Source organism: Oncorhynchus clarkii, unplaced genomic scaffold (genome assembly GCF_045791955.1).
Source record: "Oncorhynchus clarkii lewisi isolate Uvic-CL-2024 unplaced genomic scaffold, UVic_Ocla_1.0 unplaced_contig_2260_pilon_pilon, whole genome shotgun sequence".
Classification (NCBI taxonomy): domain Eukaryota; kingdom Metazoa; phylum Chordata; class Actinopteri; order Salmoniformes; family Salmonidae; genus Oncorhynchus; species Oncorhynchus clarkii.
This window is the reverse complement of record NW_027258378.1, coordinates 30,803-47,500: the sequence shown is the minus strand read 5'-3', so window position 1 is coordinate 47,500 and position 16,698 is coordinate 30,803. Positions and strand designations below refer to the sequence as shown.

The window sequence follows — 16,698 nt, the reverse complement described above, 5'->3', positions numbered from 1 at the left end:
CTTGTATTCCTACAGTCATGCGTACAGTCATGTTACATATGGTCTGTCCCAGGAATCTAACCCACAATCCTGGCACCGCAAGCACCTTGTTCTAAGGACATACAGTAGTGTGGTGTTGACCTCTGACCTCCTTGTTGTCGCTCTACCTTTGTTTTGTAGGGACCTAAAGGGGATCTTGGTCTTCCTGGTGTTCCCGGACCCCCAGGCCTCCCCGGAGTGAAGGGAGAGAGGGTAAGATAAGAGGACGTTCTATTCTGACTGGTATCTATCCCCTCTGTAGAGACCTGCTGTCCGATGGGGAAGCAATCACTGCTATTATACAACTAAACCTACTACTGATATTATACAACTAAACTACTGATATTATACAACTGAACTACTGATATTATACAACTAAACTACTGATATTATACAACTAAACTACTGATATTATACAACTAAACTACTGATATTATACAACTAAACTACTGATATGATACAACTAAACTACTGATATTATACAACTAAACTACTGATATTATACAACTAAACTACTGATATTATACAACTAAACATACTACTGATATTATACAACTAAACTACTGATATTATACAACTAAACTACTGATATTATACAACTAAACATACTACTGATATTATACAACTAAACATACTGATATTATACAACTAAACTACTGATATTATACAACTAAACTACTGATATGATACAACTAAACCTACTACTGATATTATACAACTAAACTACTGATATTATACAACTAAACTACTGATATTATACAACTAAACATACTACTGATAATATACAACTAAACATACTACTGATATTATACAACTAAACTACTGATATTATACAACTAAACTACTGATATTATACAACTAAACTACTGATATGATACAACTAAACTACTGATATGATACAACTAAACTACTGATATTATACAACTGAACTACTGATATTATACAACTGAACTACTGATATTATACAACTAAACTACTGATATTATACAACTAAACTACTGATATTATACAACTAAACTACTGATATTATACAACTAAACTACTGATATGATACAACTAAACTACTGATATTATACAACTAAACATACTACTGATATTATACAACTAAACTACTGATATTATACAACTAAACCACTGATATTATACAACTAAACTACTACTGATATTATACAACTAAACTACTACTGATATTATACAACTAAACCACTGATATTATACAACTAAACTACTGATATTATACAACTAAACATACTACTGATAATATACAACTAAACATACTACTGATATTATACAACTAAACTACTGATATTATACAACTAAACTACTGATATGATACAACTAAACTACTGATATGATACAACTAAACTACTGATATTATACAACTGAACTACTGATATTATACAACTGAACTACTGATATTATACAACTAAACTACTGATATTATACAACTAAACTACTGATATTATACAACTAAACTACTGATATTATACAACTAAACTACTGATATGATACAACTAAACTACTGATATTATACAACTAAACATACTACTGATATTATACAACTAAACTACTGATATTATACAACTAAACCACTGATATTATACAACTAAACTACTACTGATATTATACAACTAAACTACTACTGATATTATACAACTAAACCACTGATATTATACAACTAAACTACTGATATTATACAACTAAACATACTACTGATATTATACAACTAAACATACTACTGATATTATACAACTAAACTACTGATATTATACAACTAAACTACTGATATTATACAACTAAACTACTGATATTATACAACTAAACTACTGATATTATACAACTAAACTACTGATATTATACAACTATACATACTACTGATATTATACAACTAAACATACTACTGATATTATACAACTAAACATACTACTGATATTATACAACTGAACTACTGATATTATACAACTAAACTACTGATATTATACAACTAAACTACTGATATTATACAACTAAACTACTGATATTATACAACTAAACTACTGATATTATACAACTAAACTACTGATATTATACAACTAAACTACTGATATTATACAACTAAACTACAGATATTATACAACTAAACTACTGATATTATACAACTAAACATACTACTGATATTATACAACTATACATACTACTGATATGATACAACTAAACTACTGATATTATACAACTAAACTACTGATATTATACACCTAAACTACTGATATTATACAACTAAACTACTGATATTATACAACTAAACATACTACTGATATTATACAACTAAACATACTACTGATATTATACAACTAAACTACTGATATTATACAACTAAACTACTGATATTATACAACTAAACATACTACTGATATTATACAACTAAACTACTGATATGATACAACTAAACTACTGATATTATACACCTAAACTACTGACATTATACAACTAAACTACTGATATTATACAACTAAACATACTACTGATATTATACAACTAAACATACTACTGATATTATACAACTAAACTACTGATATTATACAACTAAACTACTGATATTATACAACTAAACTACTGATATTATACAACTAAACATACTACTGATATTATACAACTAAACTACTGATATGATACAACTAAACTACTGATATTATACAACTAAACTACTGATATTATACAACTAAACTACTACTGATATTATACAACTAAACTACTGATATTATACAACTAAACATACTACTGATATTATACAACTAAACTACTGATATTATACAACTAAACTACTGATATTATACAACTAAACTACTGATATTATACAACTAAACTACTGATATTATACAACTAAACATACTACTGATATTATACAACTAAACTACTGATATTATACAACTAAACTACTGATATGATACAACTAAACTACTGATATTATACAACTAAACATACTACTGATAATATACAACTAAACTACTGATATTATACAACTAAACTACTGATATTATACAACTAAACTACTGATAATATACAACTAAACTACTGATATTATACAACTAAACATACTACTGATATTATACAACTAAACTACTGATATTATACAACTAAACTACTGATATGATACAACTAAACTACTGATATTATACAACTAAACATACTACTGATATTATACAACTAAACTACTGATATTATACAACTAAACTACTGATATTATACAACTAAACTACTGATATTATACAACTAAACTACTGATATTATACAACTAAACTACTGATATTATACAACTAAACATTCTACTGATATTATACAACTAAACTACTGATATTATACAACTAAACTACTGATATTATACAACTGAACTACTGATATTATACAACTAAACTACTGATATTATACAACTAAACCACTGATATTATACAACTAAACATACTACTGATATTATACAACTAAACTACTGATATTATACAACTGAACTACTGATATTATACAACTAAACTACTGATATTATACAACTAAACTACTGATATTATACAACTAAACTACTGATATTATACAACTAAACTACTGATATTATACAACTAAACTACTGATATTATACAACTAAACCACTGATATTATACAACTAAACATACTACTGATATTATACAACTAAACTACTGATATTATACAACTAAACTACTGATATTATACAACTAAACTACTGATATTATACAACTGAACTACTGATATTATACAACTAAACCACTGATATTATACAACTAAACATACTACTGATATTATACAACTAAACATACTACTGATATTATACAACTAAACTACTGATATTATACAACTAAACTACTGATATTATACAACTAAACATACTACTGATATTATACAACTAAACTACTGATATTATACAACTAAACTACTGATATTATACAACTAAACTACTGATATGATACAACTAAACTACTGATATTATACAACTGAACTACTGATATTATACAACTGAACTACTGATATTATACAACTAAACTACTGATATTATACAACTGAACTACTGATATTATACAACTAAACTACTGATATTATACAACTAAACTACTGATATTATACAACTAAACCTACTACTGATTTTATACAACTAAACTACTGATATTATACAACTAAACTACTGATATTATACAACTAAACATACTACTGATATTATACAACTAAACTACTGATATTATACAACTAAACATACTACTGATATTATACAACTAAACTACTGATATTATACAACTAAACTACTGATATTATACAACTAAACATACTACTGATATTATACAACTAAACTACTGATATTATACAACTAAACTACTGATATTATACAACTAAACTACTGATATTATACAACTAAACTACTGATATTATACAACTAAACTACTGATATTATACAACTAAACTACTGATATTATACAACTAAACTACTGATATTATACAACTAAACTACTGATATTATACAACTATACATACTACTGATATTATACAACTAAACTACTGATATTATACAACTAAACTACTGATATTATACAACTAAACTACTGATATTATACAACTAAACATACTACTGATATTATACAACTAAACTACTGATATTATACAACTAAACATACTACTGATATTATACAACTAAACTACTGATATTATACAACTAAACTACTGATATTATACAACTAAACTACTGATATTATACAACTAAACTACTGATATTATACAACTAAACTACTGATATTATACAACTAAACTACTGATATTATACAACTATACATACTACTGATATTATACAACTAAACTACTGATATTATACAACTAAACTACTGATATTATACAACTAAACTACTGATATTATACAACTAAACTACTGATATTATACAACTAAACTACTGATATTATACAACTAAACTACTGATATTATACAACTAAACCACTGATATTATACAACTAAACTACTGATATTATACAACTATACATACTACTGATATTATACAATTAAACTACTGATATTATACAACTAAACATACTACTGATATTATACAACTAAACTACTGATATTATACAACTAAACTACTGATATTATACAACTAAACTACTGATATTATACAACTAAACTACTGATATTATACAACTAAACTACTGATATTATACAACTAAACTACTGATATTATACAACTAAACTACTGATATTATACAACTATACATACTACTGATATTATACAACTAAACTACTGATATTATACAACTAAACTACTGATATTATACAACTAAACTACTGATATTATACAACTAAACATACTACTGATATTATACAACTAAACTACTGATATTATACAACTAAACATACTACTGATATTATACAACTAAACTACTGATATTATACAACTAAACTACTGATATTATACAACTAAACTACTGATATTATACAACTAAACTACTGATATTATACAACTATACATACTACTGATATTATACAACTAAACTACTGATATTATACAACTAAACTACTGATATTATACAACTAAACTACTGATATTATACAACTAAACTACTGATATTATACAACTAAACTACTGATATTATACAACTAAACTACTGATATTATACAACTAAACTACTGATATTATACAACTAAACTACTGATATTATACAACTATACATACTACTGATATTATACAACTAAACTACTGATAATATACAACTAAACTACTGATATTATACAACTAAACATACTACTGATATTATACAACTAAACATACTACTGATATTATACAACTAAACTACTGATATTATACAACTATACATACTACTGATATTATACAACTAAACTACTGATAATATACAACTAAACTACTGATATTATACAACTATACATACTACTGATAATATACAACTAAACTACTGATAATATACAACTAAACTACTGATATTATACAACTAAACATACTACTGATATTATACAACTAAACTACTGATATTATACAACTAAACTACTGATATTATACAACTATACATACTACTGATATTATACAATTAAACTACTACTCATTGGATTAAGGCTCCCTGGACCGTTTACGTTCTGCATGCCTGATATTTGATGAACAGATAGAGAAGAAGCTCAACTGAAGAGCATTGTGGCTTGTGTTTAGTCATTTCAGGTTCCACAGACTTCTTATGACAATTTTCCATTTTCATGAAACCACCAGTTTTGATTGGACTTTCCACTGTTCTGTACAATCATGAAGACAGCAATCTTACCATACTCACCTGACAAGGACACACACTTTGTGAAATCCTTTTGATCCCCTCTACTGTTACAAGTTCAATCATTCATTCATAAGACTAGTCTTGCTGTTGCATTACATAGTAGTATAACTAGTGTTGTTGTCTAACTGTATAAATCTACTGTATAACTTTACATAGTAGTATAACTAGTGTTGTTGTCTAACTGTATAAATCTACTGTATAACTTTACATAGTAGTATAACTAGTGTTGTTGTCTAACTGTATAAATCTACTGTATAACTTTACATAGTAGTTTAACTAGTGTTGTTGTCTAACTGTATAAATCTACTGTATAACTTTACATAGTAGTATAACTAGTGTTGTTGTCTAACTGTATACATCTACTGTATAACTTTACATAGCAGTATAACTAGTGTTGTTGTCTAACTGTATAAATCTACTGTATAACTTTACATAGTAGTTTAACTAGTGTTGTTGTCTAACTGTATAAATCTACTGTATAACTTTACATAGTAGTATAACTAGTGTTGTTGTCTAACTGTATAAATCTACTGTATAACTTTACATAGTAGTATAACTAGTGTTGTTGTCTAACTGTATAAATCTACTGTATAACTTTACATAGTAGTTTAACTAGTGTTGTTGTCTAACTGTATAAATCTACTGTATAACTTTACATAGTAGTATAACTAGTGTTGTTGTCTAACTGTATACATCTACTGTATAACTTTACATAGTAGTATAACTAGTGTTGTTGTCTAACTGTGTAAATCTACTGTATAACTTTACATAGTAGTTTAACTAGTGTTGTTGTCTAACTGTATAAATCTACTGTATAACTTTACATAGTAGTATAACTAGTGTTGTTGTCTAACTGTATACATCTACTGTATAACTTTACATAGTAGTATAATTAGTGTTGTTGTCTAACTGTATAAATCTACTGTATAACTTTACATAGTAGTATCATTGTTTAACTGTACTGTATAACTTTACATAGTAGTATAATTGTTTAACTGTACTGTATAACTTTACATAGTAGTATAACTAGTGTTGTTGTCTAACTGTATACATCTACTGTATAACTTTACATAGTAGTATAATTAGTGTTGTTGTCTAACTGTATAAATCTACTGTATAACTTTACATAGTAGTATCATTGTTTAACTGTTCTGTATAACTTTACATAGTAGTATAATTGTTTAACTGTACTGTATAACTTTACATAGTAGTATAACTAGTGTTGTTGTCTAACTGTATAAATGTACTGTATAACTTTACATAGTAGTATAACTAGTGTTGTTGTCTTACTGCATAACTGTACTGTATAACTTTACATAGTAGTATAATTGTTTAACTGTACTGTATAACTTTACATAGTAGTTTAATTGTTTAACTGTAGTGTAGTTTAAAGATTTTCAATAGTGAACTGATTTCTCCTCAACTTCAGGGAGAAGCTGGCGAGGGAGGACCTAAAGGGGAGCAGGTAAGAAATCCATCTTTTAAAATGTCTGTTTATCTCTCACAACAATATCTGCCTGTATCTTAAGGTCAATGTGATACAGCAGCAGAGTGTGGATGGGCCCTTTCCAGTTTCAGGTTTTATTAGTCGTATGTTTAGGATACACATGGTAGAAACTGTCCGACCAAATGCTTACTGGCAGGTTCCTTCTGGACAACGCAATAACAATAAGAAATAATAAAAGATATGAATACCAACATAAAATAAATGGTTCAGTAGATTTATAGTCCAACATAGTAGAATAACAATTTATAGTCCAATATTTACACACGTTTTGGTGGGCAAGTGGTTAAATTGTGCAGTATTTAGCAATCATAATAAGAATCTGGTAGCAGCTGTTGAGATGTGTGTGTAGCATGAATGTATGTATGTGTGTGTGTGTGTGTGTGTGTGTGTGTGTGTTTCTAACTTACCCTTGGCATTTGTTATATCCAGAAGAGTGATTTTACCCCAAAATAATTTATATTGGTTTGTTGTGTGTGTGTGTGTGTGTGTAGGGGGGACAAGGTTCTGAGGGAACCTCTGGAGACAAAGGAGATGTTGTAAGTTATCACTCAAGCAAGGATTCATTGCATCCAACCCAACCTCACATTGGAGCCTTTTAAACAACACCTGTACTAATCCTCTGTGTTTCTCTCGTTTGTATAATAGGGTGACCAGGGGGAAGCTGGACCCAAAGGAGTGGTGAGTTCTGTACTCTTCTAGAAGCAGTTCCATGTCTCAAACCAGGAATATAACTTTGAGACAGTTTATCCACACCCATAGAGTAGTAGTGCTAAGTGGTTAACCAACATTTAGTTTTTTTTTTCAACGTTAAAAAAAAAAAAAACTAATTGACTGATGTTGTTTCAATTATTTGAATTCCATTTAGTTCGAGCTCCATGTGCAGTTTCTGTAGAGATAAATCAGAGCCTGAAGTGTATTTGGAAACAGGCTCAGCTAATGAATGAAGCCTGAAGTGTATTTGGAAACAGGCTCAGCTAATGAATGAAGCCTGAAGTGTATTTGGAAACAGGCTCAGCTAATGCAGGTTTTGAGCAGAGTAAGACAGGTAAGGAGGTCGGGCCACAGGACGAGATCTCCAAGGTCCTCCATTTCAGGCCTGTAACATCAGGGGTTTCTGTCATCCAAAGCGAGATGAGATCTCTGCAATACGATCTTCCGGGTTTTTCTTGTTCCAGATAAAAGCAGATATTAGTTTATTACATGGCTTGCTCACCAGCACCCCCGAAACTCAGAAGTCTTCATTGAGCATGCTCAGTACCACCCATGTAATGTTGTTCTGATCCAGTTGTCTCTCCCCTCTCTGTCTCCAGGTTGGAAACCCAGGAGAGCCTGGTAACAGAGGGCCAGAGGGTAGCAGAGGGCAGCCTGGCATCGAGGGCCCAGCTGGTACTCCTGGACCACGTGGCATGCAGGGCAACAGGGGCGCACCAGGAATCAGGGGGTCACAGGGACCGGCGGTAGGTACCCCCAAACCACCTCCACCCAAAACTCTGAAGACTGTACACCTGAACTTACTTACAAACTTACTAACTTACATACTTACTTACTAATTAACTTACGTGCTTACTTATATACCTACAAACTCACTTACATAGTACTTACTTATTTACATAAATACCTACTTACTTACATACTTAGTTACTAACCTACATACTTACTAACTTATTTACATACTTACTTACTTATTTACATAAATACCTACTTACTTACATACTTAGTTACTAACCTACATACTTACTAACTTATTTACATACTTACTTACTTATTTACATAAATACCTACTTACTTACATACTTTCATACTTACTTACATACTTAGTTACTAACCTACATACTTACTAACTTATTTACATACTTACTTACTTATTTACATAAATACCTACTTACTTACATACTTTCATACTTACTTACATACTCAGTTACTAACCTACATACTTACTAACTTATTTACATACTTACTTGCTTACAAATGTACTAACTTACTGCTAGGCCTTTCCCTCCTGGACCTAGACCATGGACAACAGTTTCCCAGTGTGTCCAGCATAACACAACTAGGGCTTACATAATGCATTTCAGAAGCTAAATCTATGTTTATTAAAGCTGTTTTCTCATCATAAACCTTTTCTTATGTTATCCTTCAGGGTAAAGAACCAAGCGATCAACACATCAGACAAGTCTGCATGAGAGTTATGCAAGGTAAGAATTTTTGCACACTTGTCATTCCTTCAGTGTCTTTAAAATCAATGTATCCCACTCTACCTTTAAGTATAAACACTCTGTAATATCCCAAACCTCATTGTTTATACTATAGACTAGGGGTATTCAACTCTGACCCTATGAGGTTTGGAGCCTGCTGCTTTTCTGTCCTACCTAATAATGAATTGCACACAGCCAGTGTCCCAGGTCTAAATCAGTCCCGGATTAGAGGGGAACAATGAAGAAATGCAGTAGAACTGGCTTCCAGGTACAGAGTGGAGTTTGGGGGATATAGCCTATCTGGCTTGACAGTTTGAAGAGAGGGAAGCAGAAAAAAACCATCATAAATACGCTTCAACCTTTGTTAGTTTGATGGATAACAGACTCCTGAACCCCAGAAATGCTGAAGTGGCAGCCTGTTTTTTTGTCTCTCTCCCTGGGCCCTCTTACAGTATCCCACCCCCTCCTCCCACTACCACTACTCTCCTCCTAAACTCATTACTTTTTTATACCCAATGTGCTGAAAAATGTATTTCACCTCCAGAGGACCTGCACTTTTGCTAAAAGCAGAAAAGCAAAGACTGGAATTTGGAGCGTAAAATACCAAGCCAAAAGCCTTAGGAGTTTTATGTTGAACTCTTGGCACCATAAATACACATATATATTTTTCAGTTTCTTAACGATCGTACCCTTTTTTTACATTTTCACCTCAAATGACATACCCAAATCTAACTACCTGTAGCTCAGGACCTGAAGCAAGGATATGCATTTTCTTGATAACATTTGAAAGGTAACACTTTGAAGTGTGTGGAAATGTGAAAGTAATGTAGGAGAATATAAAACATTGGATCTGGTAAAAGATAATATAATATAAAAAACATGCATTTTCTATTTATTTTTGTCTTCCATCATCTTTGAAATGCAAGAGAAAGGCCATACATTAAGGTAGGATCCTAGGTGTAATTTAGATTATGTCCACAAGATGGCAGCAGTGTGTGTGCAAAGTTTCAGACTGATCCAGAGATCAATTACCTCACTACACAATATTTTGTATCAAGTCTGCCAGGAGTTTGCCCAAATGTGCCAAATTGCTCAATGTATACATTTTCAAGTACATAACTATAGAGAACATACAAAAATGCTATGGTAATAAAATATTAAAGCTTAACACTCCCAGGAATGTTATACATGGTGGATCTAGATCATGATGGATCTAGATGGCCAAGTGGGGTGGGTGTGGAGCCAGAGACAGCAGTGGGGTCAAACTATAGAACTCAGTTCCTACATTTAAATATAAAAAAACAACACCACATTTTATCTCTGGGACCCTCAGGATGACAAATCAGAGCAAGATTACTGAATGTAAGTACATTATTTACCTTCAGAGGTGAATGTATCAAACCACCAGCCGTGATAAAAGTGTTTTGTTGTGCACTATCCTCAAACAATAGCAGGGTATGTTTTGTGTGTAATAGCTACTGTAAATTGGACACTGCAGTTAGTTAACAATAATTTAAGCTTTCTGCCCGTATAAGACATGTCGCTGTCCCGGAAAGTTGGCTGTTGTATACACTGTTTTCTAGTCACATTGTCACATATTGAGCAACAACTGTCCCGGTTTAGGGACACCAATCCCGTAAAGTTGAATGTTTTCCAATAAGTATTTTCACTCTGCTCAATTTACCGAGGCAGACTTGAATGTGTAAGAATAAGGAGGACTACAATTTTTATAACATTTATAAAAAGGCCTTCATTAAAGTTCCATTTTCATCTCAATATCAAATCATTTCTGGGAAAACAATTGAGTACCTTATTGTGATTTTTTAAAATTGAAATGGTCAAAAATAAACAAAAATAGTTTATTTTATTTAGCAAAGAGACATTTCTCAAGCAAGAATTTTGCTAACACTGTCTGGGAGTGGTCTAAGTGGGGAGGGGAAAGCTGGAAACTAGCTGTTATGGCAAAGAGGTTTGGAACTCTCTTTCTTATTGGTCTATTAACTGATTTACCACCTGGTAATGTCACCAGGCAGGCCAAAACTCCATCCCACCAAAAGAGGCAGAAATCTTTGGCGGTCTTTTCAAACAGCCCCTACACTAAAAGGGAATTATCCTAATTTTCACAATTTCACAGTATTATTCCAACATTAAATTGTGGAAATATATATAAAACAAAGGAAAATCCCATTTTGGACTGCACTGAGCCTTTAATACATTTGATTGATTAATTGTTTGCTCATCATTCCCTTTCCTCTTGCTCCAACAGAGCAGCTAGCCCAGTTGGCTGCCAGTCTAAGGAGGCCGGAGTCTGGAGCAGCGGGCCTGCCTGGTAAGCCAGGGCCTCCTGGTCCTGCCGGACCCCCAGGGGACAGTGGCTTCCCTGGGCAGGCTGGAGCAAGAGGACTGCCTGGCCTCAAAGGACCTCCAGGACTCCTAGGACTCAAAGGACCCAAAGGTGGGGAGAGGATTTTTAATGTTACTGTTATTTGAAAATGTGAAAGCAAAATTCAGCTCATGTACCCAAAGGAGTTTTAGAATAACCCTTGTAATTAACATGCTGTGTGGCGCAGGTGAATTGGGCGACAGAGGAGACCGAGGTCCCACGGTGCGAGGGGCCAAGGGCCAGCCAGGACCTCCCGGTCTACCAGGTGAGTGACATCGACCTTGATCGCCATGGAGAAGCGAACCATCAGTAGTTTACTTTTTATTTATGTTCTAATCCTAGTCTTGGTCTTGGTTGTAGATATTCTAGTCTTGGTCTTGGTTGTATATATTCTAGTCTTAGTCTTGGTTGTAGATATTCTAGTCTTGGTCTTGGTTGTAGATATTCTAGTCTTGGTTTTGGTTGTAGATATTCTAGTCTTGGTCTTGGTTGTAGATATTCTAGTCTTGGTTTTGGTTGTAGATATTCTAGTCTTGGAGGTTGTAGATTTTCTAGTCTTGGTCTTGGTTGTAGATATTCTAGTCTTGGTCTTGGTTGTATATATTCTAGTCTTGGTTTTGGTTGTAGATATTCTAGTCTTGGTCTTGGTTGTAGATATTCTAGTCTTGGTCTTGGTTGTAGATATTCTAGTCTTGGTTTTGGTTGTAGATATTCTAGTCTTGGAGGTTGTAGATTTTCTAGTCTTGGTCTTGGTTGTAGATATTCTTGGTCTTGGTTGTAGATATTCTAGTCTTGGTCTTGGTTGTAGATATTCTAGTCTTGGTCTTGGCTGTAGATATTCTAGTCTTGGTTTTGGTTGTAGATATTCTAGTCTTGGTCTTGGTTGTAGATATTCTAGTCTTGGTCTTGGTTGTAGATATTCTAGTCTTGGTCTTGGTTGTAGATATTCTAGTATTGGTCTTGGTTGTAGATATTCTAGTCTTGGTCTTGGTTGTAGATATTCTTGGTCTTGGTTGTAGATATTCTAGTCTTGGTCTTGGTTGTAGATATTCTTGGTCTTGGTTGTAGATATTCTAGTCTTGGTCTTGGTTGTAGATATTTTAGTCTTGGTCTTGGTTGTAGATATTCTAGTCTTGGAGGTTGTAGATATTCTAGTCTTGGTCTTGGTTGTAGATATTCTAGTCTTGGTTTTGGTTGTAGATATTCTAGTCTTGGAGGTTGTAGATATTCTAGTCTTGGTTTTGGTTGTAGATATTCTAGTATTGGTCTTGGTTGTAGATATTCTAGTCTTGGTCTTGGTTGTAGATATTCTAGTCTTGGTCTTGGAGGTTGTAGATTGTCTAGTATTGGTCTTGGTTGTAGATATTCTAGTCTTGGAGGTTGTAGATTTTCTAGTCTTGGTTTTGGTTGTAGATATTCTAGTCTTGGTCTTGGTTGTAGATATTCTAGTCTTGGTCTTGGTTGTAGATATTCTAGTCTTGGTCTTGGTTGTAGATATTCTAGTCTTGGTCTTGGAGGTTGTAGATATTCTAGTCTTGGTCTTGGAGGTTGTAGATATTCTAGTCTTGGTCTTGGTTGTAGATATTCTAGTCTTGGTCTTGGTTGTAGATATTCTAGTCTTGGTCTTGGAGGTTGTAGATATTCTAGTCTTGGTCTTGGTTGTAGATATTCTAGTCTTGGTCTTGGTTGTAGATATTCTAGTCTTGGTCTTGGTTGTAGATATTCTAGTATTGGTCTTGGTTGTAGATATTCTAGTCTTGGTCTTGGTTGTAGATATTCTAGTCTTGGTCTTGGTTGTAGATATTCTAGTCTTGGTCTTGGAGGTTGTAGATATTCTAGTCTTGGTCTTGGTTGTAGATATTCTAGTCTTGGTCTTGGTTGTAGATATTCTAGTCTTGGTCTTGGGTGTAGATATTCTAGTATTGGTCTTGGTTGTAGATATTCTAGTCTTGGTCTTGGTTGTAGATATTCTAGTCTTGGTCTTGGTTGTAGATATTCTAGTATTGGTCTTGGTTGTAGATATTCTAGTCTTGGTCTTGGTTGTAGATATTCTAGTCTTGGTCTTGGAGGTTGTAGATTGTCTAGTATTGGTCTTGGTTGTAGATATTCTAGTCTTGGAGGTTGTAGATTTTCTAGTCTTGGTTTTGGTTGTAGATATTCTAGTCTTGGTCTTGGTTGTAGATATTCTAGTCTTGGTCTTGGTTGTAGATATTCTAGTCTTGGTCTTGGTTGTAGATATTCTAGTCTTGGTCTTGGAGGTTGTAGATATTCTAGTCTTGGTCTTGGAGGTTGTAGATATTCTAGTCTTGGTCTTGGTTGTAGATATTCTAGTCTTGGTCTTGGTTGTAGATATTCTAGTCTTGGTCTTGGAGGTTGTAGATATTCTAGTCTTGGTCTTGGTTGTAGATATTCTAGTCTTGGTCTTGGTTGTAGATATTCTAGTCTTGGTCTTGGGTGTAGATATTCTAGTATTGGTCTTGGTTGTAGATATTCTAGTCTTGGTCTTGGTTGTAGATATTCTAGTCTTGGTCTTGGTTGTAGATATTCTAGTCTTGGTCTTGGTTGTAGATATTCTAGTCTTGGTCTTGGTTGTAGATATTCTAGTCTTGGTCTTGGTTGTAGATATTCTAGTCTTGGTCTTGGTTGTATATATTCTAGTCTTGGTCTTGGTTGTAGATATTCTAGTCTTGGTCTTGGTTGTAGATATTCTAGTCTTGGTCTTGGTTGTAGATATTCTAGTCTTGGTCTTGGTTGTAGATATTCTTGGTCTTGGTTGTAGATATTCTAGTCTTGGTCTTGGTTGTAGATATTCTAGTCTTGGTCTTGGTTGTAGATATTCTAGTCTTGGTCTTGGTTGTAGATATTCTAGTATTGGTCTTGGTTGTAGATATTCTAGTCTTGGTCTTGGAGGTTGTAGATTTTCTAGTCTTGGTTGAACAAGGAAAGTTGAACAAGGAAAGAGTTTGCTAACATACTGTATTCCATTTGGTTTTGTGTTTGGCCGCAACCGTTCGTTATCATTAGCAAAAGATCTTAAGAGTCTCTAGAATGTTCTAGTCTTGAGTCCTTGAGGTTCTAGTCTTGAGTCTTTGAGGTTCTGGATGTTCTACTTTGGTGTAAGATGGTTTAGCTAACTCTTCTCTAACTCTAACTCCACAGGTGAGCCCGGAAAGCCTGGTTACGGCCAGGAGGGACGTGACGGCGAGAGAGGACCTCCAGGTGTTCCTGGCCAGGCTGGTGTACCTGGGCCTCCTGGTAATGCTGGCCCCAACGGCTACTGCGACCCATCGTCCTGCAACCTCAGACCGGGGGACATTGACACCAGCATCAAGGGCCCGGAGGGAACTAGAAACTAGAGCCACCACCCAGTGGAGGCTGGTGTCACTTTAAATCTGAGGACTGGATGTAATGGCTGTAATGGAATGAATGGAAAAGTTTCAAACACCTTGGATTCTGTTCCATTTATTCCATTAGAGCCATCACTATGACCCATCCCCCCTTCACCAGCTTCCACTGCCCAACACCCAGAGAGGGGTAGAGACAGAGACAGAGACTAAGATGGCAGATGGACAGCTCTCCCACCCCAACCCTGGGAGCACACAACATCCTCACAGCCTCTCTACTCTGAAGGCTGTTGCTGTAAAGTGGTCCATTCTAACGTATCTGCAGTGTTTTGTGAGAGTGTTCTGTGCTAGCCAGATCTCTATCGGATATGAAGGAGTCTTCCACTTCCACAAATGCGAAACAAAACTAAGTATTTTGTTGCAAAACAATAATAATCCTGAACCTGTTTGGACGTGTAACAGTTTTTTACATGACAGATTTTCTTTTTCTTTTGTTGTTTTCAGAAGTGGGTGCTCTATTTTAAGATATTCATGTTTTGAAGACTATATTTGTTTTTATTCCACCGTCCCTGTAAACCTAGATGTCCTTAATAACCACCAGACAAATACCTGTCCTTAATAACCACCAGACAAATTACCTGTCCTTAATAACAACCAGACAATCACCTGTCCTTAATAACCACAGGACAATTCACCTGTCCTTAATAACCACCAGACCATCACCTGTCCTTAATAACCACCAGACAAATACCTGTCCTTAATAACAACCAGACAATCACCTGTCCTTAATAACCACCGGACAATTCACCTGTCCTTAATAACCACCAGACAAGCACCTGTCCTTAATAACCACCAGACAAATACCTGTCCTTAATAACCACCAGACAAATACCTGTCCTTAATAACCACCAGACAATCACCTGTCCTTAATAACCACCGGACAATTCACCTGTC

General features: G+C 33.3%; 1 protein-coding gene across 1 annotated transcript in view; it reads left to right on the top strand.

Moving 5' to 3' along the window:
* LOC139396827 (collagen alpha-1(IX) chain-like) overlaps positions 1-16,414 on the top strand; it is a 42,860-nt gene extending 26,446 nt beyond the window's left edge. Inside the window, exons 26-34 of the mRNA XM_071143744.1 lie at positions 160-231; positions 7,745-7,780; positions 8,314-8,358; positions 8,468-8,500; positions 9,133-9,279; positions 9,963-10,017; positions 12,284-12,472; positions 12,588-12,665; positions 15,560-16,414. Coding sequence (XP_070999845.1) covers positions 160-231; positions 7,745-7,780; positions 8,314-8,358; positions 8,468-8,500; positions 9,133-9,279; positions 9,963-10,017; positions 12,284-12,472; positions 12,588-12,665; positions 15,560-15,756 — 852 coding nt within the window. The 3' untranslated portion in view covers positions 15,757-16,414. The remainder of the gene's footprint in view (positions 1-159; positions 232-7,744; positions 7,781-8,313; positions 8,359-8,467; positions 8,501-9,132; positions 9,280-9,962; positions 10,018-12,283; positions 12,473-12,587; positions 12,666-15,559) is intronic.
* Positions 16,415-16,698: the final 284 nt, after the last annotated feature.